This window comes from Pleurodeles waltl, chromosome 3_1, assembly GCF_031143425.1.
Source record: "Pleurodeles waltl isolate 20211129_DDA chromosome 3_1, aPleWal1.hap1.20221129, whole genome shotgun sequence".
In the NCBI taxonomy this organism is placed as follows: domain Eukaryota; kingdom Metazoa; phylum Chordata; class Amphibia; order Caudata; family Salamandridae; genus Pleurodeles; species Pleurodeles waltl.
In genome coordinates, this window is record NC_090440.1 from 684369147 (window position 1) to 684395986 (window position 26840).

Below are 26840 nucleotides of genomic sequence, written 5' to 3' on the forward strand. Positions count from 1 at the left end.
ACCTAGACATTAGTTTGTGAAGGTATTTCTTAGACTTGATGAAGTGTATTATGAACAACTACAGGTTAATGACTGTAACAGTACCTTCTGAGGTTCCTGGGAGATACAAAACCTAGGTCCATATTTATGGAGAATTTGCATAGGGCAGCTCCCCAGGTCTTCATGCTGCACTGCCCTATGTCAATATGAACGGCAGGAATGCACCGTATTTATGAAATAAGATGCATTCCTGTCCTTTCCCCCTGCACTGTTGCACAATTGGCTGCTTAACGCCAATGTAGGCACCCTTGCACCATGGTCCTGAGAGGAGCTTTCCTCTTTCCATGTATGCTGCAGAATACAGCACACATGGAAAGAGGAAAAAAAGGGGAGAAATTAAAATACTTATCCTTGTTACACCTGCTCTGGGGAGGCATAAGGTTTTGGCACTGCCCCAGGTTTATGTGATTAGGTAAAACTGGGGCAGCGTCAAAATCCATGGGTGTTGTGTGACAAAACCCACTGCAACACCCATGGAACGGTTCTCTGGCGCAGAGTAAAGCAACGCAGCAACTTGCTACTTTGTCTTACACTGTATGTATAAGGGCATGCAAAGCCACACAAAGGGACTTTTCCGTGGCCTCATAGATATGGTTGAGAGGCTTGTGCCACCAGAGCATCAAAAAAAGTGATACACCGGCAGCACAAGGCTCTCTTAAATATACCCCCATATTTGTGATTTTGTCTAAGGAAGTGAGGAGGTGCAGAAGTGATTGCAGTGGATGACAAGAAACAAATATGCTGGTGCCAAGTGCTGAGCAAAAAAAGAGGTGTTATGAACAGTCGAGGGCTAAAGATGTGCATGTAGTTGATCATTTATCAAAGTGCCTGGTTAAGGTAAAAAAAGAACTTTCAACTAAAAGTAATAGTGTGTCTCAGAAGTGTGGTGAGGGCATTAAAGGAAAAGTCTGGTATTGTGGCTAGGTCATGGGTAGGTCTGTTGTGGTTGGACTGTAGGATGGTGGGGTCAATTATAGGTGAAGTGAAAGGTGAAAATGAAGATGAAGTGAAAGAAAAATCTACCACTGTGAATATGTGGAAAGTTAGCTTCTAGTATCCTGCAGATTGCATCTTTTCAACTTATTGTTTGGCAGAGCTTTTTGGTCTTTGACCTTATGCTTATCCTGCTTGTTTATTCTGTTTCTTTGATGTTGTATAAAACGGAGATGTGTGGCCACTGACTGTTTCGTTAGTATGCAAATATGTGTTTATTCCTTTATGCTCCACTGTAGAATGTTTTATGCATGTCCTGGCTCTGAGTAGGATGAAGCAGGGATGGTTTCTGAGGATAATTCTCAGAGTGTGTACACGAATAATTCATCAAACTCATCCTTGCCGTGGGATTTAGTTTTATTTTGCTAACCCCTCTCACAGAAAAACCAATAAGACCTTTAATTCTTTTGCTAGGACATACATCAGGACATGCACCGGTTTTACACTTCAATATAAAGCGATTTTTTTGTCACATGATATAGCACTGGACAAACGAACATTTCTTCACATTTGAAAAGTGTTACAAATAAAGAAGGGAACTGTATTGCCTCAAAAGCGAATGTACAATTAATATTATATAAAGTAAAGCCTGCTGAAAGACATTACAAAGCTAGAGATGTGGTGTTGTTATGCCCTCGGAAGTAAACATTTCAAATAGTAGTCATGATGGCATGTGGCACATTAATGCTCCCAGAAATTCTTAGGGATATTCTGATTAGCTCTCTTAAAGCCCTGGAACTTAGAAATCCAGCTCATTAACAGTAGGGTGACCAGATATCTCGGATTTGCCAGGACAGTCCCAGCACCCGACACTTTTTGCTGTGACAAAAACGTCTCGATTTTTGAGAGAGGGTCTGATGAGCGTGCACATTAATCACAGGATGGTTCAGGCTAAGTGTTCCTACTACCCTCTCTTCACACCAGGTACAGAAGATAAGCTATTTAGACAGCTCTCTCTTTATACCACTGAATGAAGTTGAGTTGTTTAAAGAACTGCCCGCTGTGCTGCCTCACCTCACTCATGCAGCACAGCAGGATTTAATAAGGGATGAATCAGAGTCCCATCTCCCCAAGCCTTTATCATAGCAGCCTGCTCCTGGGCACATCACTAATGGGATGGATAGTGTATATATATATATATATATATATATATATATATATATATATATATATATATATATAAAAAGGTTACAGAGAGTTATAGTTTGGTTCTGAATTTACTTGTACAAAACCTTAGAAATTCAGCAGTTATAGTCAGAGTTATTTTAAGTAACTATAACACACACTATGGTAACTATAACTTGCACCCTTGCCATGCCCTTTTTAAAAAAAATAATTTATAGCAAATGTTGCAGTGATAATATCAAAGTTGCCATACAAGATCTCATCTATGATATAGCATGTGGAGTAATTAGCTGTGAATGGTGAAGGAACGAGTTATAGTTGCCTTAGGGCGCTAGTTATAGTTACTTAAAATAACTAACGATAACTTATGTATTTTTATGGTTTTATACGAGTAAGTTCAGAACCTAACTATAACATCCCTGTAACCTTTGTTTTTTTCAGTGTATTTCAATTGTTTTTTAACGTAAAGCAATTTTAATTACTATAAGTTATTCTGACCCTCTGCCACGCACAGCCTTTGGCCATGTGCAGCGGGGATTGGTTGCAAGGCCTGGCCTGCAACCAGAACTTGCAGCCAAGCCTTTATAACCACCCAACCCCACGCCACGCAGGTCCTTTGGCTGTGGGCAGTGCAGGCTGGCCACAGGGCTTGCCTCTGTCAGTGGATCTGTGAGTGGGTGCGTTAGTGTTTGAGTGGGTCTGAAAGTGGGTGTGTGAGTCTGAGTGGGTGTGAGGGGTGCATGATTATCTGAGTGGGTGTGTGAGTGGACGCACAAATCTCTGAGTGCATGTATACGTGAATGAATTAGTGTATGAATGAGCCTGTGGTTTTTCTTTCAAATTTTTCCATATTCAAGAATAATTCCCAAACATTCACAAATGTTTGCAAATATCGCGCATGGTGACGCAAAATTATTTCAAACCCTCCTGGGGTCAGGGTACCTTCACCCTGACCTCTTATGCCACTTCCAATTTGGATTTTTACCCCCGGGGACCATGTCCCAAGAAATAAAATGTCAGCCTCAACTTTGTGGTCAGGTTGCAGTCATCCAATTGCAATGCTTCTTTGCACATGTGTATTTGTGAAAAATTCGCAAATGTTGTGAATTATTCATGGCCAGAGATATACACATTTATTTTCCCTTTAATATCTCAAAAACTACTAAACAGGTTCACACCAAATAAGCAAAAGTGTAATCTGCGTACCGACAGCTAGCTTTCTGCCAAATTTGGTGTAATTTCGTCCAGTTGTTCGGCCTGTAGTTGTGTCCAAAGAATCCTATGAATATTAACATGGGATTCGAGCCCCCTTTTTCTCAACCCCCACTTGACAGATCACCCCAAAACTTTCCATGCATAACAGAAATCACTGCAATACTTTTTTGGGGAAAATTTCATAAAGATTCGTCAAACGTTGCCAAAGATATAGGCAAGTCAAAAAACGCTTTTTCTATGGAAACATGGTCCTAACTATAACTACCTAGTGGCGAACGCCACTAGTTAAATATATATATATATAGGAACGTGGATCCTTTGTGAATAAATTGCAAAAATTTGTGAATTTCCACATGCGAAAAGAAGTGCTGTAATTGACTGCCTGCAACCTGACTAGAAAGTTGCGGTCGCCATTTTATTTCACAAGACACAGTCCCCAGGGGTGAAAATCCTAATTGAAAGTGGCGTAAGGCGTAAGAGGTCAGGGTGAAGGTACTCTGACCCCAGGGGTGTGGTATACGTGTGTTTTGGGGCCAAATTATGGGTTTGAAATAATTCTGCCTCACCATGCATGATATTTGCAAACATCCACAAATTTTCACAAATTATTCTCAAAATATTCGCAATATGAAAAATTTGAAACAAAACCATAGACTCATTCATACACTAATTCATTCACTCATACGTGCACTCAGAGACTCACTGCCCACTCACACACCCACTTGACACTCATGCACACACTCAGACCCACTCATAGACTCACACACCCACTTTCAGACCCACACCCACTCAAAGATCCATTGAGAGACAGACCCTAGAAATTCACTGAAAAAAAACAAAAGTTACAGGGGTGTTATAGTTAGGTTCTGAATTTACTCATACAAAACCATAGAAATTCAGCAGTTATAGTGAGAGTTATTTCAAGTAACTATAGCTATCACGCTAAGGTAACTATAACTTGCTCATTCGCCATGCACTGCTAATGACTCCACATATTATATAATTGATGAGATCTTGTATGGCATTTTCAATATTATCACTGCAACATTAAAATGATTGATAAGAAAACTGCATGGCGAAGGCTATAGTTATAGTTACCTTAGGGTGCAAGTTATAGTTACTTGAAAGAATTCTAACTATAACTGCTGAATTTTTATGGTTTTGTATGAGTGAATTCAGAACCTAACTATAACGACCCTGTAAACTTTGTTTTTTTCAGTGAATATATACATATGCAAAACAGAAGAGGGAACTCTAAGGTAATTCCCAAGTTTAGATCTCCACCTAAACTTGGGAACTACCTAGAGTTCTCTCTTCTGTTTTGCATAATTTATGCATCACTCTAACTCTGAAAGGGTTTTGTTTTTGTTATATATATATATATATATATATATATATATATATATATATATATATATATATATATATATATATAGCACATTCCTCCTGTGACCATGATAAGACCAAAACACAGTTTTATTTCTATGCCTATTGCCACCCTGGTTTTTCATTTGGGAAAATATTGTCACCCTAATTCAAAGGATATTCTCCAGCATTACAGGGAGTGCAGAATTATTAGGCAAGTTGTATTTTTGAGGATTAATTTTATTATTGAACAACAACCATGTTCTCAATGAACCCAAAAAACTCATTAATATCAAAGCTGAATATTTTTGGAAGTAGTTTTTAGTTTGTTTTTAGTTTTAGCTATGTTAGGGGGATATCTGTGTGTGCAGGTGACTATTACTGTGCATAATTATTAGGCAACTTAACAAAAAAAAATATATACCCATTTCAATTATTTATTATTACCAGTGAAACCAATATAACATCTCAACATTCACAAATATACATTTCTGACATTCAAAAACAAAACAAAAACAAATCAGTGACCAATATAGCCACCTTTCTTTGCAAGGACACTCAAAAGCCTGCCATCCATGGATTCTGTCAGTGTTTTGATCTGTTCACCATCAACATTGCGTGCAGCAGCAACCACAGCCTCCCAGACACTGTTCAGAGAGGTGTACTGTTTTCCCTCCTTGTAAATCTCACATTTGATGATGGACCACAGGTTCTCAATGGGGTTCAGATCAGGTGAACAAGGAGGCCATGTCATTAGATTTCCTTCTTTTATACCCTTTCTTGCCAGCCACTCTGTGGAGTACTTGGACGCGTGTGATGGAGCATTGTCCTGCATGAAAATCATGTTTTTCTTGAAGGATGCAGACTTCTTCCTGTACCACTGCTTGAAGAAGGTGTCTTCCAGGAACTGGCAGTAGGACTGGGAGTTGAGCTTGACTCCATCCTCAACCCGAAAAGGCCCCACAAGCTCATCTTTGATGATACCAGCCCAAACCAGTACTCCACCTCCACCTTGCTGGCGTCTGAGTCGGACTGGAGCTCTCTGCCCTTTACCAATCCAGCCACGGGCCCATCCATCTGGCCCATCAAGACTCACTCTCATTTCATCAGTCCATAAAACCTTAGAAAAATCAGTCTTGAGATATTTCTTGGCCCAGTCTTGACGTTTCAGCTTGTGTGTCTTGTTCAGTGGTGGTCGTCTTTCAGCCTTTCTTACCTTGGCCATGTCTCTGAGTATTGCACACCTTGTGCTTTTGGGCACTCCAGTGATGTTGCAGCTCTGAAATATGGCCAAACTGGTGGCAAGTGGCATCGTGGCAGCTGCACGCTTGACTTTTCTCAGTTCATGGGCAGTTATTTTGCGCCTTGGTTTTTCCACACGCTTCTTGCGACCCTGTTGACTATTTTGAATGAAACGCTTGATTGTTCAATGATCACGCTTCAGAAGGTTTGCAATTTTAAGAGTGCTGCATCCCTCTGCAAGATATCTCACTATTTTTGACTTTTCTGAGCCTGTCAAGTCCTTCTTTTGACCCATTTTGCCAAAGGAAAGGAAGTTGCCTAATAATTATGCACACCTGATATAGGGTGTTGATGTCATTAGACCACACCCCTTCTCATTACAGAGATGCACATCACCTAATATGCTTAATTGGTAGTAGGCTTTCGAGCCTATACAGCTTGGAGTCAGACAACATGCATAAAGAGGATGATGTGGTCAAAATACTCATTTGCCTAATAATTCTGCACTCCCTGTAGATATCAAGGCGCATGGTACACATGTATGCATGCACATGTATGTGTGTCAAAGTGTGCTCGTCCGTGCACGCATGTTTATGTGTCAACAGGTATGCATTTGTTTCTGTGATTGTCTTTATGTCTGTGTACGGTTGTAAGTATGCCTGTGTGTGCCTAACTGGCATGTACGTTTCTCCATATGTGTACGTTTTTCTGTATGTGAGTATGTGTAAAAGTATTCATGTATCACTGTGCAGGTCGGCATGTTAATATTCGCAGGTGCTTGTGCCCGTGTTTGAGTCTGTGTTTATTTATCTCTATAACCTGTGTGTCTGCATTTCTGTCAGTGTATGTGCCGGAGTCTTTGGGCTTGGACATCTGTGTGCCTGTGCTTGTGGGCCCATGCTTTTGTGCATAATCCGTGGGGGAGGGGAGTGATTGCTGAGTTAGATGTCTTTGCGAAAGATTGGGAGAGATATAATCCTCTGTGGAATAGAAGTACCACACGTGTGTGTGTGTGTGCGCAAGTGAGATATAGTGTGCAACTGATATGCAATGTGCTGAATCCGTTTCCCATGTACCATCGCTGAACCTCTCTGTTAAAGGTTAAAGGTCATCTACTGTCAAACTTACCTCATCAACAGATGCACCCTGATGCTCAGTGGAGATGGCCGATCTCTGTAAGGAAATAGAGATATAATCAGTGGTTAGAGATGAGGATATTAATGTAATTATGTACTACATGCTGGCGTCTCGGGGGCGTGGAGAAGGGGGTGCAATCGGGGCTCGTATGCCAACTCTGTTTGTCCTGGTCCACATTTGGACCACTCCACCACCACAGCTGTTGATTATGCCAGAGGAAGCACAGAAAATAAAGCAGACACAGCACCTTGCCATTCCCATGAATTTGTCAAACTACCTTTTTCTGCAAAGCATCGTTGTTTTGCTTAAAAAGATTAAAACTGACTTTGCATCTACGTATATAGATGTGTACGTGTGTACATACAAGGTCACATTTAAATACTAAGCAAACATCTACATATTATATAATAACACATTATAATGTATCATACCATGTATATATTATATATCCATTTTTATATCTATATATGTGTGTGTGTCATACCTGCACCTGGTATGTTTTTTTAAAATGGAATAAAAAATCGTTTTGATTCCTGCATAACTTGGAATACTGCCTGGTTTGTCCACGAGGCCTGGAGGTTTGATAGAAACATAAGTGGAGGAGCTACGTTCTGCATATTTTCATATATCTATCTAAATATCTATCTATGTACCATATTTTTCATGATTGACCTCTATAGTTGGCTCCACCGTTTTTTTAATCTGTGGTTCAATACTTGCCCCTGCTAAATCGCAAAATTTCACTTCTAGAGAACAAATTAGTGGGAGACAACCTTCCAAAAGTCAAAGTCAAACTTCTGCTATCAAAGTTTGAGGTTAAATTACAGTTGATTTTGATATTAAAATCCTTCCACTAAAGCTGGAATAGAAGGCTTGAGGATAAATTCAAGCCATCCAAACTTGAGTTTAAACTTCTCCTATTGAGGTTAAACTTCTTGTAACAAAGCTTAAGGAAAAAGCCCCCAAAGCTGGAAGTTAACTCCATGTGTCCAAAGATCGATGGTACACTCCATAAACTAAAGATCAACGTAGAGTTGTTCTCAAAGCTAGAGTTTATGTTCTTGTCACCAAAGCTGGAAGTTAAACTCCTTTGACTAAAGTAAAAAGGTAAATGTCTGCCAATATGAGGCTAGACATCTGCCATCAAACCTCGAGGCTGAGCACCTGCTGTCAAAGATCAAAGTAAATATTTGCAAGCAAAGCTAAATTTCAACTTCTGCCACAAAGATAAAGGTTAAATACAGCCATTACTTTTCAAAGTAAAACTTCTGCAACCAATCCAGAATTCAATTCCTGATATTAACGCTAGATGTTAAGGCTCTTTCCTTCGAAATATGAAGGCAAACTCCTTTCATCAATGCTTTAGGTTTAAGCCCTGCTGCCAATGCTGTAGGCTAAACTGTAGCAAAAACTAATCCTTCAAATTCACTGCCAAAACCTGAATTCAATCTTGTAACAAAAAGGGTGAAAGTTCTATACGCTTATCACCGATGGTCGAAATTATACACCTGCTATTAGAGATTGTGGTGCAATGCCTGCCACAAAATTTGAATATTTATTTCTAACCAAGAGATTGCAGGTCAAGCTCTAACCCAACCAAAAATCCTGAAGTTTAAACTCCTGCCAAAAAAGCTCAAAAGTGTAAACTCTCCCACAAGAGCCTGGCTTTGACTTTTGCCACCAAAGTTCATAGTAGACTACTTCTTCCAAGACTTGAGGTCATAATTCTACCAAAATGCTAAAATATTAGACTACTACCAACAAAGCGTAAGGTGCATTCTGCAGTCAAACCTTCAGATTATATATGTGCACCAAAATTTAGACTTCTTCCCTCCTTTCCACCACTGAAGGTAAGAATTCTGACATAAAGCTCAAGGTTAGATTTGAGTCTTAAAGGCAATAGGTCAAAGTCCTGATACCAAAGTCTGAGGTTATATTTCTGTAGCCAAAGGTTGAAGTACAGCCTCTTGTAGACCATGTTTAAACATCTACCATAACAAATGAGGGACCTAGCATTTCAAACAAAACTCAAGATTACATTCTTAACAAGATCAAACTCTTAATTTACATTCCTGCCACTATAGCTTAAAGACAGTCTGCTGACAAAAAGTGCCTGAGGTCTCCCCAATGCCTTTAAAGATAAAAACTGGTCTCAATGACTAAAGCTTTCGACTAGGATCCAGAATGGAAGCTTTAAGTCAAATTCCTGCCACTAAAGCTTGCATGCGATTAACCCTCCAGGTTAAACATTTGTCAACAAACCTGGAGTGAGTTTCAGTGCTTCACATCTTCAGATTACTCTCCACCTTACAGTGTTTCAGATAGACACCTTCTGGCAAAGCTCAAGGCCTAACTCCTGATAAGGGAAGTTCCTGTCACCAAATCTTCGAGTTAGATTCTCATCAACAACATTTGAAGATAAATGACTACCACCATAACTTGATTTTAAATAGAAGGTGAAAATCCCAAGGATAGATTCCTACCACCAATGCCTGAAGTCAGAGTCCTACTGATTAAAAAAAAAAATTAGACTCATGTGAACACATCCTGAGGTTACACGTCTGCCACCAAAGCTGAAAACGGAACTTCTGTTCATAAAGAAGGTGGTTAAACTCTTATCATCAAAGTTCTCACCTTCAAATCTCAAGGTCAAACTCATGGCACTAAAGCATCAAGTTTAATCTCTTCCAAACAATACCACTGTAGACCACTAGAGATAAAATCAGCTGTAAAAATGTTGCAATCAAAGCTCACACTTTGACTCCTAACCGTAAAGCATATATTTAAGCCCATGTCACTAAAACCTCTGCTAATACTCTTGCCCAGTGCTTAATCTGTAAAACAATGAATGCTGATATCCAAATCACTGCTCAGAAACCAGACGAGTACTGTTAAATATCAGCATGCAGAATACCAAGGCTGCGTAGTCTTAAATCAACCCCAGGCCTTTTTAAGGCACTGCCATACACTCCCACCCCCTTTATCTCACTCCTGCAGGTTCGTGCTTTCCTCTTTTGTGATAGGTTTCAGTCTTTCTCTTCCTCTGTCTTTCCTGTGTGTGTGTTTTCCATCTCTTGCTACCTGGAGCAAAAATAAATGCCAGTTCCCATAAGTGAGTGCGGGTGAGCCCCACCCAAAACCACCAGCTCAAATAAGTACTGCTCTTACCATAAAACCTGAGGTTTGACTACACTGACCAAAACTTGAGGTTAGACTCTTGCCACTAAGCTTCACAGTACATTCCTGTTAACAAACTTTGAATTTAGTTACCTAACACAAAATCTTGAGGTCTACCATTAGAAACCAGAGCCTTAATTCAGACTGATGGTACCAAGATTCAAGGTTAGACTCCTGCTACCAAAGCTCAAAATCAAATCCATGCAAAGCAAAATCTAGATGAAACTGCTGATACTAACAATTGAAGGTATATTCCTGGCACCAAAATTTGAGGTTAACTTATTTCTGGTACAATTCAAAGTCAATTAGTGGCAATCAAACCTGAAGAGTACACTCTTGCCTATGAAGCTTGAGGTTAAACTCTGATCACATATATATTGTATACATTTTAGACACCACAGTTTGAGATTAGGAAACAAAGCTTGAAGTAAAATCTCGGCCACCAAAGCTTCAGGTTTAACTTTGACCACCAAAGGTTTGGGTTAAACCCTTGTCAAACAGCCAGGCACACCAAGTGTGAAATGTTGCCAAAGGTGAGCAGGTGTCTACTTACTCCATCTTACCTTTCTACCAACCCTTTGCTTCCGAGATGACCTTTTGTGACCCTATGGAAAAGAAACAGGTCTGCAGCTTCTTTAGAAATATTTTCTTAAGTCAATTTATGGTTTCCAGTATGATGGTGCTATAATTTATGTCATACGTATAATCAGGTTAGTGGAGTATGAAAATTGTTAAACCACAACCAGAATTAGAAAAGCCTAACCATGAATGACTTCACTGGTAATCTACTACCTTATTAAACAGTGAAAAATGTCGATTTGTTTTGTTCTGTTTTGTTATGTAGCATGCAATTACCAAAAAGGCATCCCGGCGCTAAGACTACCAATCCAGAAATGTACTGTCTGTTTATGTGAATCAGCATGTAAACAGGTAGGTTTTGATTATTTTCCTGATGGCCAAGTGAGTCCCATTAAGACATAAATAGGAAGGGAGTGGTTCCACATCAAATAGGCTACATATGAGAAGCATCGACTTCCAGATCTTGATTTGCAAATATTTGGATGGTGGTAGGAAGTCAATACACAGGCTGTAGATGAGTGTACATTTCGGGAGGGCACGTGAAAAGTTTCCAGGTCCTTGATGAATGAGCGTGCGGCTCAATAAATAACTTTGTGACAAATACATAGCGCCTTAAACATGATCCTTTTTAGGTTGAGAGTTAGCGTTCGGCATGTTGTATACTTTTAGTATACTTATACTGTGAAGAAAAGCCATTTGATTTGTTAGTTGCAGTGTCTCCAAAAATCCGTGCTTGCTAGTGGTCAGTTCTGCCTCTTTGTCCTGCCTTTTTTCTCTGAGGGAGTAGCACAAACTACTCTCTAATTACGCTATGGCCTGTTTATCTCTTCTGAAGGGGACTTTTTCTTTCAGTATTGGCCTGTTTGTCTGACACTGTGGGTGTATAATCAGCCACTCCTCCCCACCAGCTCCCTCTGTAAACATAAACCAACAGCAGTGGGGGGCTTTTCCAGGGCCAGCTCGCTCTAGCTCTCTTCCTCTTGTTATTTTTAGTCTGTGTGGCAAGAAAAGTCCAGTCAGTAATTTACAACGCTAAGAGCTCTAACTCGAGCAAACACGGGACTATTCCATTCCAAATGCTTGTTTTCCATTCTTATCCTACGGTCTCTTTAGTCAGTGGGCCGAGAAGACATCACAAACTCACCTACCACACCCTTTCTCTGTCAGGAAGGCAGGCGTCACTTAATCAAATCTCGATTTTGAAGCAGCCCTTCCAGGAGGTGCCATTAGTCTCTCACTGTCAGACAAACTTTGAGAGAGAAGGGACATGCTGCGAGGAACAGGCACCAGAAAGGGGTTGCTGTGAGTGGCCCCAAGCAGAAAGGTAAAAGGAGCTGCCTCCACGCACACCAGGAAGAAGTGCAGCTGAGACCCGTGGAGGGAAGAGGGATGGAAAGCAAGAGGGGAGCTGCCCTCCTCGTGGCACAGGCAGTGTGTGCTTCGCAGACCACTGCATGCAGACTGAACGCAGTTGGAGAATTTTTGTGAGGAGAAGGCGAGCACGAGAATCCCCGCGCAGCTCTTTTGTTGCCGAGCTCGCAGCGCGGCTGCCCTTCTCTACCCACCCGGAGCTATGCATCTGGAAGGCAGGCGCTGGATGCTTAGGGCTGCCACACTACTCATCTGTCTCATTTTCGCAGACATCCCAGAGATTGAAGAGGAAGTTGGGTAAATATAAATCTCCCCTTTTCTGTTTGGGCGGGCGCGCTGTGCCTCCTGGATGGATAGGTGGCTACAAGGACATTTTCTTTGTCTTTCTTTGCCTTTGCCTTTGCATGGGAGGGCGTGTGCATTCGATCTTTTTGTTCTCTGAATAGTTGTTGTGCAGTCTTAAACAAACTACTGTGCTGTGCTGCATGGGACAGGGTGAACGCCGGTGCTCAACTCCTGCCATGCATCCCCAGTCCCAGCCCTTTCTCTCTAAGAAGGGCTCCTGCCTTTCTAACCTAACCTGGAATTAACCATTTTAGTGGAAGTTTTTCCTCTTCTCTGTGCCGTGCCTTTATGTTCGTTTGCATTTTAAGGGCACTTAAAATGTATTCATATTTTTAACGAATGATGCTCGCCTTTTCAACTTTCTGCTGTTGGAAGGTGTGTCTGGTGGGACATATCTCAAGGGACAAAGGCTAATATGAGCGGAAATTAGGCTGTTACAGTCAAACTGTATCCATCTACAAGCACACATCATGCACCGCAGTCCAGACAAAGACCCACGCAAGTTATAGTGCAGAATTCTCAAAAGTGAAAAGTACTGGAATCTGTGACACATTCAGCCTTTACACTGATCAGTCTACTCGCCTTTGTGACAGGAGGGCTTTTTCCGCCCTTTGTATGTTACTTTGCATGGCACGCTCTATCTCTGTGCTGTTGCACTTCTTTCATTTTTTTGTCTGTTTACTCTTTTTTAAGCTGTATTTCCCCTGGTACCACACAATTGACAAAAGCAACTAATCATCGCCCCACTCCTGTTTTAAATAGCACACACAGTAAGGCAATTATCATCATGTACCAAGAGATTCTTGCCTTTTAGCATTCTGTAAACTTCAATCATTCGGAAATAAAATGTGGACAGGAATCTTTTTCGTTGTTTCAGAATTTCCAATGCATTTTGTTATAACTTATGCACTACTAGGTAGAACCGCGCAGTTTCAGTTTTAAGTGCCTTGTTTGAAAAATATTCCATTAGGCCTACTGGCCCATTATATGCACGGCCACTGGAACTATGTGGTACAAAAGGACCAACATATGTGGCAGGGTTGACCAATTAATGTGGCAAAAAAGTCCAGTTATGTATTTACAATGCCAATAGCTCCAACTCAAGTAAATGTGAGACATATTGCATTGCAAATGCTTGTTTCAACTGGGAGCCAGTGTACGTCACTGAGGTAGTGAGACACAAAAACACATAAGGTCAATTTAATATTACCCTGAATGCCATGGTTTGGATAAACTGGAGTTGTTTAATTGAATATTTCAGAGCTGCCAGATACAATATGTTACTATAATATATGCATGATCGTATAATTGGATGAACTTTTGTGAATTTGAGCTCTTCCAGCATGAGGCAAAATCTTTCTTAAAGCATGGAGATCTGCAAAGGAAGACAATATAAGCATTTCGGTCTGAGTTTAACATTTCAGTTTACTATCAAATATGAGTCCTAAGTTGTGAACTGGGACGAGTAGGGTGGTTCCCCAACTTAAAAGGCCAACACGATTCGCTCCACATGGAATGGGAACCTGAAAGAATAAGAATCTCTATTTTTTATGAGCTGAGCTTCATGCAGTTATTTTCCATCTATAAGACTGCCTCCTTCATAGAGACAACAACATTAGACTGCACTACGGTGGACTCACTGGCCATGTTCTGAATTATTAGTACAACATGTACGACATTACACTGACTTTCAGTCGGAAGGCCAGCCCTCACATAAAGTCACATGACAGCTTTTTGATTTCACACCCAAAAACTGAACTGCGATAAAAAGAGAATCTAACAGATGTTGGCTGGTTTGCTAAGTGGATGACTGGTGAGCAAGAAAGTGAGTTTTACCACTTTTACCACTTGACCAAGTTGACTGATCGTGGGCAAATCACAATTTTTTTCTTTTTCTGCTGTTTTCCTATTTACTGAAAAATATAAAGATTACAAATATTGTCGGTGCGGTGTTGAGAAACGCAAATTACTCCCATTTCAATTGTTCGGATCTCTTCAGATGTCGTAGTCCTGGGGTGTTCAATTACATTTTTCTTTAGTTAGCTAGAAGGAATATGGGGCAGCTATTCCCAGGAATGGTACATGCTTAGTGCAATGCGTGCACTGTTACTGGCGTATTTGACCACAAAATGGAAGTACCAGTCACTGGTCACAAGCAGTTTATATGAAGCCCCCTACCTGCTAGAGGTTCTAACACAACTACTGCCAGCAGGTGAGTATCAGTGCACAAGAAACACAATGGGAACACTAGAATGAGTACACCATCAGGTCATGAAGACATTAGGTGCTAACTAGGCACTACATTCTTTAGGTATGTCATGGGTAAAACATACTCATAGTCGAACAGTTTGTGATAATGATGGTAAGCAGGAAATGTGGCTCAGTAGCAAAGAATGAGCTCCTCCTCCCCGAAGCAAGAGGCCTTCAGGCAAAGCGCTTCCTTTGCCTGAAGGTCTCATGCTTCTAGACAGCTTAACATGCTCTGTATTGTTTGCCTTGAAGGGGAAGTGTAATGTCTGCTCCCACTCAGGCATTCTACGCAACTGCGGGTCCTCCACAATGGCGGAGGAATGTCGCCCCCCTGGAGATGAGCCAGGAGATGAAAAATGAAACAATAGTTCCACTATCATTTCATTATTCATCTGCTGGCTCATCCAGCAGTACAGGGAGTGGCGCGGCTGGGTCACGGGAGGAGTACAGACACCTAAGTGCGCTGTTTAGCCGTCTGTCTGTCTCAGGACAGCCAAACACACATGCGCACTTAAGTTTCTCCAGCCCGGCAATGCTTAACAGACCATCTGGAGTAACTGCACAGATCCCAGGGCTGTATCTGAGCAGCAGTCACTGCAACTCAGACCAATCCTGATGCTGCTTTCATGCTAGCTTTACCTTGATAGCAGCGTCAGGACTGCTGGTGAGCCTTTGATGGTTTCCCAGGGAATGCTGGGACACCACAAGAAGAGAAGCAATGAGCGAGGCGGCAGGAGTTGCCGGCTGTAGAAGGTGCGTGTCTTTTATTTTTTAATTTTTGTTCTTTTCCCCATCCCTTTCGTCCCCCCACCCGATCCCCCCATTGGGATTTGCGGCAACCGCCGTTGATTCTACACAATATCCAAAGAGTTGACTTCACTCGTCTCCAAGAATCCACTGAACCAGTCCTCCAGAAGAACCTTATAATGTACCTGCCCTTGGTGCTCCCTAGGAGCACTCCGAGGGCAAGCCTTCTGTAGTGAACTCTAAGCATGCTCTTCTATTTCTCCAGGGGCGTCTTTGGGGCAGTCTTATCATTCTTATTTCGATGAACACGTTAAGCAGTTCAACCATGAGTGTAACCCAGTATACCAGAGGACAATCTGGGTAAGGATACTAAGAAAATAACAATAACTCTTCTGGTCTGGATTTCTGGAGACTGATACAAATTTCTGTGAGACTAAAGGCACCTTATTCGTCCATCCAATGTACACAAGCATAGAGTTTTCACTAACACTGAAGAACAAGTTAAAATATCTGAGCTCTTCGTTATCGCTTCCGAACAGTGCTCATGCACAAGAACACAATAATACAACTCTCCTCTCTCTCTTCTCCCTCTAGGAGTCCCTCCAAGAGCCAGTGATTATAGGAAAAACAGGGAAACAGCTCCCTCTTTTGTGAATTTTACTCAGGTAGTATTTTTCATCAAAACCCAAATATTCACTTGTAGTGGAAGTTCCTCAACTCCTCATATTCCTCCAGGAAACTTTCTCAGTGAGCCATCTTCCATGGTAATGCAACCATAGGATTACTCTTTTTCTAGAAGTCTTTTAAATCATCCCTCGTAGGAACTGTCTTTTGCACTTCCCATGTTGTCTAGGAAACCCTGCCGCAATTCTCCATTTAGTCCCTCCACTCTAACGAGTTAGGTGGAGTGAAGAACTTTTCATATACCCCTCTTCTCCAGAGGCTTCTTCCAAGGGAGACCTTTTCCAAAGGGATCATTCCTCTAGGTTCTTTATTATATAGTCCTATTCCTGGCAACTGTATCTAAATTGTTCATTTCACTTTCGAGCAAATAGATCACATGAAGAGGTCACCTAGCCAGTAATTCATTCTCATTTTTTACAGCTTGCGATGCCAACTATGGCCCTCATTATGAGCAGTGAAACTTCACCAAGAATGGTAAGTCTGCCAGCCCTAATTCCAAGTGTCTCTCTGGACTTGGAAGGACTGGGTCTGAAAAATCTGGCTCTGTAGACAACAGGCGCTTTTCCAAGCTGAAGGAGCTACAAGGGCTGCAGGCTGCAGAATAACCAGGCCCCCGCCCAATCACTGCAGCAGTGTGGGCAAGCACAGAATGCTCCACCCCTGTACAGGACTAAGCTTTCCCTGGACATTCACTTTCTGCCTCCACCACCCCCAAACCCCCTCCTCAAAACCTTAACTGTACCTTCTCCTGCCACTTTCTCTCTGCTTTGAGCAAGCAGAAAAATATTTGTGATTTGAGAAAACCACAAGGAAAAGGGACCAGTCTATCTGGATCTGTGTGGTTGTACCCCATTCTGGAGGTAAAACTTGAAATCAAGAGTTTATGGTTCTGGTATACCGGCCACCAAGTATTCCTGCACCAAAATCCATTGAACTCATAATGATGGCCTAAGCCTTCTTTGTAAATCAATCTTTACTTACCAAACACAAATAAGGTGTGAGGTGTGCGCCATATGATGGGATCCTACTACTCAGCAAGGCTTTCTGCCACTCTGCTTCTGTCTATTCGCTCCCAGCTACCTGATCTAGGCCTTCAGTTTGCCGCACCTGCTGCCACATTTGAAGTAGCCCAGCATGCCACTCCTAGAGTGCAGTAGGGAATTGAAAAGTTCTTTCCTATTAACTGAATGGGGCTGGTGCTCTCCGGCAACAACCCTTTTTCCCAAACCACTCAGGGAAATCAAGTGAGCTTACTGCAAACCTCACTTCATTTCAAGAGGCCAGGCCTGTGTTTGCTTTTGTGGAAGCCCACAATAGAGGAATTGAAAATTTCCTAGGTCACCAGACGGTTCCAAAGCACAGTGCAGAGGACACGGACTGCTCCTTGAAAGTGCTATTTTTCATCTAATATTTCACCTACATTGGGATTGTTTCAAATATCATGCTAGTCAACAAAATTGTTCTTAACATTTGTGGGGCTCTTCTGAGTAGTCTATAATAGCAGCACGGAGAGGCACCGCGGGGGGAGGAGGAATAGCAGCTCACCGGCAACTTTGGTTCGTGTCATGCCAGCGTCAGCACCAGTGCCATCTCCATAAGGCGATCACCGCAGGATCAATGGAGGGCCTCATAATCCTAGCCCCCAGATTGCTACTAGTTGCCAGCTGCTAGCCTGCCTGCCTAAGCCATTTGTCAAACTTCAAGCTGTTCAGCACAGGGCAAGAAGTAGAGGGGTGGTGTGAGGATGCCCTTCAGCATCATTGGTGGTGGGTGACAGCTGTATTCAATTTGAGCGTACCCGCTTCAGTCCTTTGCTCCCTGCTGCACCCAGTCAGCCAAACTCTCCAACTGCAGCCCAACTCCCCACTTCTCCCCTCCTCTAGGTATCTACCTACCCATCTTGGTGGTAAGCCAGCAACTGGAAAACCCTCAAGTAAGTAGGTTTAAAAATCACATTCATGTCATCAACCCCAAATAGACTTGCTTGAACAATTTTGTATCTCCTGAAAAGAATGAGATAGGGCAAAATAAGAGGCATTGGAGCTGCTGAGGAAGCGGAAATCATGGAGAGCAGCAAAATTTGATTAAAACTTCCTACTAAGCTCCAGGTCCACAATTAAGCCCGCCTGCGTAAGAAGCTGCTTGGATTCAAGACCAACTGTTTTGGACTTCTTCAAAAAACCCACGATTCTTCAGTGTCCTCTCCGGTGACAACTGGTGGACCAAATCCGGAAGAGAGCTACTTGAGGCCCAAACCTGGTGAGCAGACAAAACTGGATTTAGAACTAGCAAAGGTAATGTGGAAACCTTAGACAATGATAGCCATATAGTCTTTCAGCCATCGCTACAGGACATCAGAATTTGCACAATTAAGCAGACTAATTCTGGTCTCCCCATCAGTGGAGCAGGTCCTCTGTGATGGGAATGTGTTATTACCAACTCCCAATATTCAACACGGTCTGATTCGGAATAGCAACACTAATGTGGCATGGTCCTCTGAAAATAAGGACCCTTATGATAAAGTTACTTAAACCCAAACCCAAATGTTCATTCAAAAAATACACAATGGGACTGCTGATCATCTCTGTTGGACACACTCCAAGCATCTGTCTCTGCACTTAATTACCACTCAAACAAATTTGATATTCAGGTGGATCTTTTAAACCTTCCGGTGGCATATATCTCTGGCACAGACACCAAGCTGGAGAATTTGAACCACTTGATAACAAGAGTGCAGGCAAACGAAAAAGCCAGATCAAGTGCAATTACATGCCTAGGCTCCTATCTGTGGTCCAGTTATTGATAACCTAATCCATCTCGCCGGGATGTTAACCAAAGTAATAGGAGATTTGAAAAATCACAGGTCCATACTTGGCGACCAGGCAAAGATCTAAAAGAACAAACCCCAAATAGTCAGCTAACTATTAGCACTGCCCCAAGGGGATCCAGTCTTGGAATTGACCAGGAAGTCTGGAGCAAACCAGGCATTGGGACATGGCCTTTCTGCAACCATTGGATGGGGTTCACAACATGGTGAATAAGACAATGCGTCAGGTCCTAATCCATCCTACCCTGAGAGACAGACAGGCGACCCTAGACCATCTGAATTTATCGAGCCACAGCCTAGTGGCCCTGGAATTTCCGACACCAAGGATCAACAGCCCCAGCAGTCCAAAAATCCTTACAAAAAGGGGAAAAAACAGGAAAGCCATTAAAAGGAACCCTCAGAAGGCTCTTTTCCAAAGTCAGTCATCAGTGAAAAAAATCTTTCCCATCTTTCACTTCAAGAAGAAACCAAACAGCCTCTGCTAAGCCGCAGAGTACAAGAATTTACTAGGGTACAGAGCAGAAAACCCAAACCCTGTACAGTTGCCATCAAAAAATACATACCAAACACAGAGGCTGAAGGCAATGTCTGAAATACATCTACACTTGCAATCCCCAGACATGCTCACAGGTCTAGAGCCCAAGTTCCATAGCACCTTCCCTTCGGTGTCAGGAGACTGCACAACGAGACAAGCTTATTGTTCCACTCGGATATCCAAAACAGCCATTCTAACAAGTGAGAAAACAGTCTCAGAGTTTCCTGCAACCTCCAGATCAATACAGTGACCCGTTTTGAGGGTTCAACAAAATATTATTCTATCCAGAATGCCAGTCTTAAACCGTGGGAATATCCTAAAGCTTTTAAAATCTATCCCACAACTAGCCTATCAGTTGAGCCTTGCCTCAACTGACATCACTTGTACTGAGATCCTTAAGTCATGTTGTGCTCATAGATCAGAACCAACCTTAGTAACGTGACGCTTCCCCAGCAATGCACTGAAATCTTGGCACACAAAGAGATACTAATAGAGTGGGGGATTACATTATCCCAACATGGGTAGATCGCATATCTTACACAATTATGCAATGCTGAAATAGGAAATGTTGAGAACAACAACGGCACCCTCTTTCAAAATAAGAGTGTCCAATAAATCTTGAAAAGCTCAAATAGGAATATGGAAGTAACCTGGCACAATAATAGTGTAAAGCACCTAACCATCATAATTACCCGTTGAATGAGTCCAGCAAGAGGGGACAAGGGGTTCAATACCTGCAACCCAATTCAGAGATGCGCTGATATCCATGCTGACAAACGGAATTGGCTCTTGATGGCACAAGCCCCTTTCAATGCACAAGCATTGGCAAAGACAATAGGTTTCGCCTATGCAAGAGCTACTGGCTTTGCCAATTTTTTTTGTCATGTTGTACACCAGTGTAGCTGCTGTTCAGCATGGCTAAAGAAGTGGTGTGGAGTGTCCTAGAGTGGAATGGCAAGGAGTAGAGTGGAGTGTTGTAGAGTGGAGTGGCAGAGTGTTGTGTATTGGAGTGGCATAGTGTGGAGTCGGTCTTTGAATGCACAGAAGATGTAAAGAACATTAATTACAGGCCTGTTTACAGAACGGGAGCACTCAGAAGGATACTGTGGATTAGGTTTAGGCAAGGAAAGGTACAAACGCAAGCTGGACAGCCTAAAACAAATAAAGACAGCTAATGGAAAGCAAGAAAATGTGAATCACAAACCACAAAGCCAATGGCAAGCAATGGGCAGAATGCATTCCTAGGTCAACTTTCTGAATGCCTCCAAGATGTCTTTAGCAAACCATACAGCTGAGCTGTCTGGTAGACTGCGACCCAAAAATGAATAGCCCCTTTAAGAAGCTTTGGAAGATAGGTCATTTTCAGACAGTCTGTAAAAACCTCAGAAGTGGTGATAAGGTCAAAATTGTTATTATGAAGACGAAGATGTGGAAAAATTTACTAATGTTTGTTTTACAATAGATAATGCCGGTCTTGGAGGAAGAGAGAGTAAAATCACCATTAATGGTCTAAACATATTGGTGATGGCTGACTTTGGTGCACCCATCACCATTTTGGCAGACACTACTTTCCATGAAAACCAGCTGGATTCAGTAAAACTGAATAAATCAGAATTCTCTGCACGCTGTACATAAAGTGTGTCTAATACCATTGAGTGCCAGGAGTGGTCTAAAGGCTCTTTTGGATACCTTACGTGCTGAAAAAGTAATTCAGCCCACTGACTCTTCTGATTGGGTTTAGCCTGTTGTTTTGACTAAGAAACATTCAGGGGACCTCAGACTCTGCGTTGACTTGTGATCTCTCAACCAGAATATTTCAGTGGACTGCCACCCTTTACCACACATTCAAGAGATGTTAGCTAATGTGGGAAATGCTGAATATTTCTCCACTATAGATTTGCACTCTGCATGCCACCAGATTACCCTGTGTCATGTCTCTCAAGAATGTACAACTTTTGTAACACCTTTTTGGGCTTTTAAGTATTTACAGATGCTTTTTGGGCTGGCCTCTGCAGCCAGTGTTTTTCAGAAAATGATGAATGCATTATTTGGAGCTATGCCCAATGTGCACTGTTTCCAAGATGACATCCTCATTTTCACGAAAACCATAGAACAAAATCTCAAGGTTTTTCATCAAGCATTAAGTGTCTTGAATGAAAGAGCTATGACCATCAAACCTGAAAAATTTCAGTTGGTTGTACGACAGGTTGATTATATGGGCCAAACCATATCTGGAGAAAGAAATAAGCCAAAGTTCAGTAATGTGGAAGCCATTGTTAAGGCACCTCCTCCCGCTGATAAGGATGACTTACATTCCTTCCTACGCTTATGTCAGTACTATGCCAGATTTGTTCCTGGGTATGCGTTGATTGTGCAGCCCATGAGATCCTTGCTTATAAAGAGGTTTAAGTTTGAGTGGTCATTCCAAGTAAATGAAGCATTTGATAAGCTGAGAGGTTCAGTGATCCATGTGCCTATGCTGAATGCTTATGTGCCAAGTGGTAAGTCTGTTTTCACAGTGGACACCAGTTTGAAAGGCATTGGTGCAGTATTTGGACAATGGGTATCAGGAAAGGAAAATACAGTGGCATTTGCTTCAAGAACGTTCAAAGAAGCAGAGGTACACTATAGTACCACATAGCTAGAAGCCCTTGAATGCATTTGGGTGAATATTTGAAACCTTCATCTGGGGAACAGCATTTGAGACTGCTATCCAAACTGCAAAAATATGATATGACAGTGAAATATATCCGGGGAGGGAAAAACATCTGAGCAGATTGCTTGTCACATATTCTGCTACTTGATTATGAACCCTTGGATGATGAATTGGAGAATGAACGTGTTGTTGCAATTATTGATGCTATCCAGGAGTGTGGGGGCTCCATATCAGAGAAAGAGTGGTTGGAGGCTATGGAGAAAGACCTGGTTTTATGTAAAGTTTTTATTTAATTGAAAGAGGAATAGGGAATAGGGTTTGTCTCAGAAATGACACGTTTTCCAACAAATCTCGCCTGACCTTTCATGTGAAAACTCAGAATTCATGAGAAATGGATTATTCACTACACCAATGGGTGTACCTGGTCTTATTGTGAAATGTGGCCATTAAGGACACCTAGACATACCTTCCACATGCAAGAAAATATGACAGAACTATTGGTGGCCACGTATGGACAAGGAACTGGCTGCTCACATCGATGTATGGTCACAATGGTTAGTATCAGACACGTATTGGAAGACAATTATTAAACTATTATGTCTAGTTCTATTGCCTTCAAATGTTTGGGATAAAGTAGCCCTGGACTTTGCCGGTCCATTCCACATGCTAACGCCAGGCATGAGGTTTCTCATTGTATTGATCAATTATGTTTCTAAGTGGATATACTTTTCCTTTGTGGTTGCACCTAATACCAAAATGTCATTCATGTTCTTTTTTTAATTTTATTTATTTTTATTTTTGATGGTCCAGAAATACAAAAAGAACTAATGCATTGAAAGAAAACTTTTGGGTGATCAATCATAGGTAAAACAGGAGACAGTAACAGCAAAAACCTGTCTCAATTCAATTTAACAAATCCTTTTTCCCCCCATACCACCACCTTCCCGACAACCAGACCATGTCTGGCAAGTTATCACACGTGTCTACAGGTGCACATCGAATCCATGACATTCAATTTCTTAAGAGTGTTTTTAAGGTGGATGAATTCCAAAGCGCATTGCAAGTGACAACGTCTTGCATTTTGTTTCCGAAGGAATGAAAGGCTTTTACAGGGTCTTGGTATTCAACATATGCAAGTTGCATTTTACAGTTCCTCTTCCAATGGTATAGTGGAAAGGATCAACAGACCGTTGAAAGAAGGGGTACGAATTGCTCTTTCCTCAGGCCTGGATGTCTTTGATTTCCTTGAAAAAACAATATGGGCGTATTTACAACTCTGCATTCTACCACAGATAGCTCTCCTTTTGTTTTGCTTAGAGGAAGAAAAGCCAGGTCGAATTTGGTTTCTGATTAGATACATGATGTTGTTTCAAACAGAGGAACATTTGTGGAGCATAATCAAGAAAGGTTGAGTGATATAGTAAACAGAGATTTGAAAAAAAGCAGTATCAAAAGAAATACTTTGATGATAATATCAATTTGAAAGAGAGAGATTTGGAGGAAGGAGGATGGGTGCTGACCAAAAAAACGTTCAGAACTATAAAAGGGGAATCAAAGTTTTCTGATCCTGTAAGAATTCTCAAGGTAAATAAAGCTTCTATCATTCCATCCAGTAAAGGGTGGTGAAATAGGAGTAGTGTGATACCCATCAGTGATGCTCAGGAAAATATATGTTTAGGCACTTGCTCTAGTTCTCATGAACATGACTCGACGTTAACAACAGATGTTGCAAAGGTACAGCATGCATTTCCTTCAGTTTCTTCTAAACAGGTTAGTGTGACATGTCCTGAATCTGAAACGTCTAACATTGGGTCAAAATCGGTATAGTGCAGGAAGAGCCAAATGTGGTTGTGAATGATTATGCTCATTCATGAGCTCGGAGTTCCGGAAACCATTAATATTGCTGCTAGGGTGCAGGATTTTGACCTTTCTTAATTTTTCAGTTGTGAGAGGGAGATGATGTAGTATGCAGCCTTGTTCTTTCATTTATTTGTATGTATAATTTATAATTTTTTATTCATGTATCTTTTGTGTTTGAAGGGGGGTTCTAGAATTCAGGGGTAACAACAGTTGCCTGTGGATTGCAAGCTTGCCAGACGCTCCAGAGGTTGTGAATATGATGTAGCAATAAACTACAAACTGAGAGCCTGCTTTAGAGTTTGGCGGTGGGGGTTACTCCCCCTCTACCAAATTATGATCCCATTATAGCCTATGAAGTTCATAATACAATGGACGAGATATTCATTATGTTGGTGGCGGTAACATGTCCACCAAATTCTAAATTCTTCTACTGAGCAAGAGCAGGATTGGATTATAGCACTTGATGAACACCTTACATAGCTACTCCTTGGAGAATAAGCTAAAGGTAAATCTAGACAAGATTAAAATCTTGATAATACCGAATAAAATTTTAAAAAAAACATGGAGCCTGGAAGCTGAATGGCAACAAAGTACAGTTGAAAGCTGAATATAAATACCTGGGCTTGTTGATTGACAACTGAAGCTCCTGTGTATCTCACAAAAGATGTATGAAGAATAAAGCCTTGTCTCTTCATGTTGCATTTTGCCCACTTTCTAAGCATCTTGCTGGGTCTATGATGACTAAAGTAAATCAGGCAAAACTTCCAAAGCTCCCTTACGGCGCAGAAGACTTGAGAGGGTGCGAGGCAAAACTGATCTATACTTTAACTATAAGGATAAAGACAACAATCATTACTGGCCTAAATTCATTTAGAATTTGGTATAGTCAAACAGCTGATTGGTCACATAGGGGCGTTCCTGAAACTGTGTGTTAAGCTCCAGCAGGCCCAGATGTCCACACTAGATCATTTTCTATGGCTAGGGGTGAACATGCTGGAGATGAAATGTCAGCAAAGCTCTACTTACATGCATCTTTAGCCTACCTGCAGGTTGAAGACTTATGGAATACTCCAGTCACACTTGCTCTTTTTTCAAGAAACTGTTTGCCAAGAACATCCCTACACTGTCTTTCCTGGAAGACAAGCATGCACTGTCAAAATGTTCCATGGCTGGACAGTGATTAATAGCTACCCAACTTTGTTGTGTCAACCATATTTAGGAACTCGCATTGGAAAGGTCACAAAGCAAAAACTTTTGCAATATCTTTTGAAAGAACTTGATCCCAAAGTAGGGCAAATTCACCACCTTGCAACACTGTAGACTCTGCGGCTACCCCAAGGAATCTGTAGAGCACATCTTGTCTGTCTGTCCCACAGTGGCAGCAGCAAGACTGTCTAGCTAAACCTTTGTTTATTCAGTTGAGGCTTCGATCATGCCGAGATGCAGCAGCAGCTACAATCCATGTCACTACAATTTGTGTGAGCGCTTTGTAAAATGTATGAACTTTGTGCAAAAACGTCTGGTAAAAACTGGAACTTAATACACACACAAACACACACACAAAATACCTTGCACATTTACACACCACACATACCTAGGGACACACTGACGTACAGGAACACACAGATCCTCTCATCATTGTCAATATTTTCAAAACGTAATGAATTTATACTGCAGAAGTGGAGGTCAGTAGTGGTGAAGAAATTGCTTATTTAGCTCAAAGACACAAGTGGTAATGTATGAGATTCCAGCTTCAATTGTGAATCAAGAGTCTTCAGGCCCTCTTGCCCACTGCAAACTATTTGCTAAATCTGGCTACAGACAGTTTAATCTGTCTGGAACACCTCATGTTAGCAATTCATCAAACATTACAAGAAAACAAGTAGAGAGTGGACTATGTGACTTCTCCATTCAGCTATTGGTATTTCATGTGTTTTGTATGGTTTACTATTGCTCGGATGGGATGTCCATCAATTTCATGGCACTTCAAGGAGGGTTGCATTCCCCCATTTGTGTTCTCATTAGATTTCGGTGATGGAGCATTGTCTTTGTCATATTAGACTTCAAATATAACATGCTGTGTAGACAGTAATTAAAAGTCAGAGTGTGTGTGTTAATGTATTTACTTTGCAGAGATAATGGCATTTTAATTGCTAATTACTGTCTCTTTGTGATAAGCATATAGTATGCAAGAATTTGCTCTGTATGCCTTTAGTGCTTACTGCTTACAAAACAAATGCCATCTTCCAGCTGGTTTTCCTAATACTCTTCTTTGAGTGTACAGCTTAACACTCCAAATGTAGTAAATTCATAAAAAGAGCCACACTTCGAGCCTCCATATTATTGCATTCCAAGATGCTGTGTTGTTATGGAACTTTCTTTCTAGGACAGTTCGGACGTCAACACACACACAAAGCTACACAAGTATTATGCAAAACGTCGCCAAACAAAAAGACAGCTTTATTGACTTTGTCAACGTTTGCTGTTTCTGTTAGAGGGTGTATAAAACCAGTTCAAACTGGATTAAGATTCCAGTTGGAAGCTGACTGCTTACTGAAGTGGTTGGTGCAGAGAAGGCGTGAGCTCACCGCTGAGTGGAGCAGTTACGAGTGTGTGAAGTCGTGTGAAGTATTTCTTAAATCCCACATGAACGGGCAATGTTTTTAACTGGTTGGTCATGGGTCAGCCTGCGG

At 41.5% G+C, this 26840-nt stretch overlaps 1 protein-coding gene across 4 annotated transcripts in view; it reads right to left on the reverse strand.

The window, feature by feature from the left end:
• COL16A1 (collagen type XVI alpha 1 chain) overlaps positions 1-26840 on the reverse strand; it is a 717464-nt gene that overhangs the window by 419580 nt on the left and 271044 nt on the right. For all 4 annotated transcript variants that reach the window (XM_069223294.1, XM_069223295.1, XM_069223297.1 and 1 more), the window contains exon 9: positions 7108-7152. In XM_069223294.1, coding sequence (XP_069079395.1) covers positions 7108-7152 — 45 coding nt within the window. The remainder of the gene's footprint in view (positions 1-7107; positions 7153-26840) is intronic.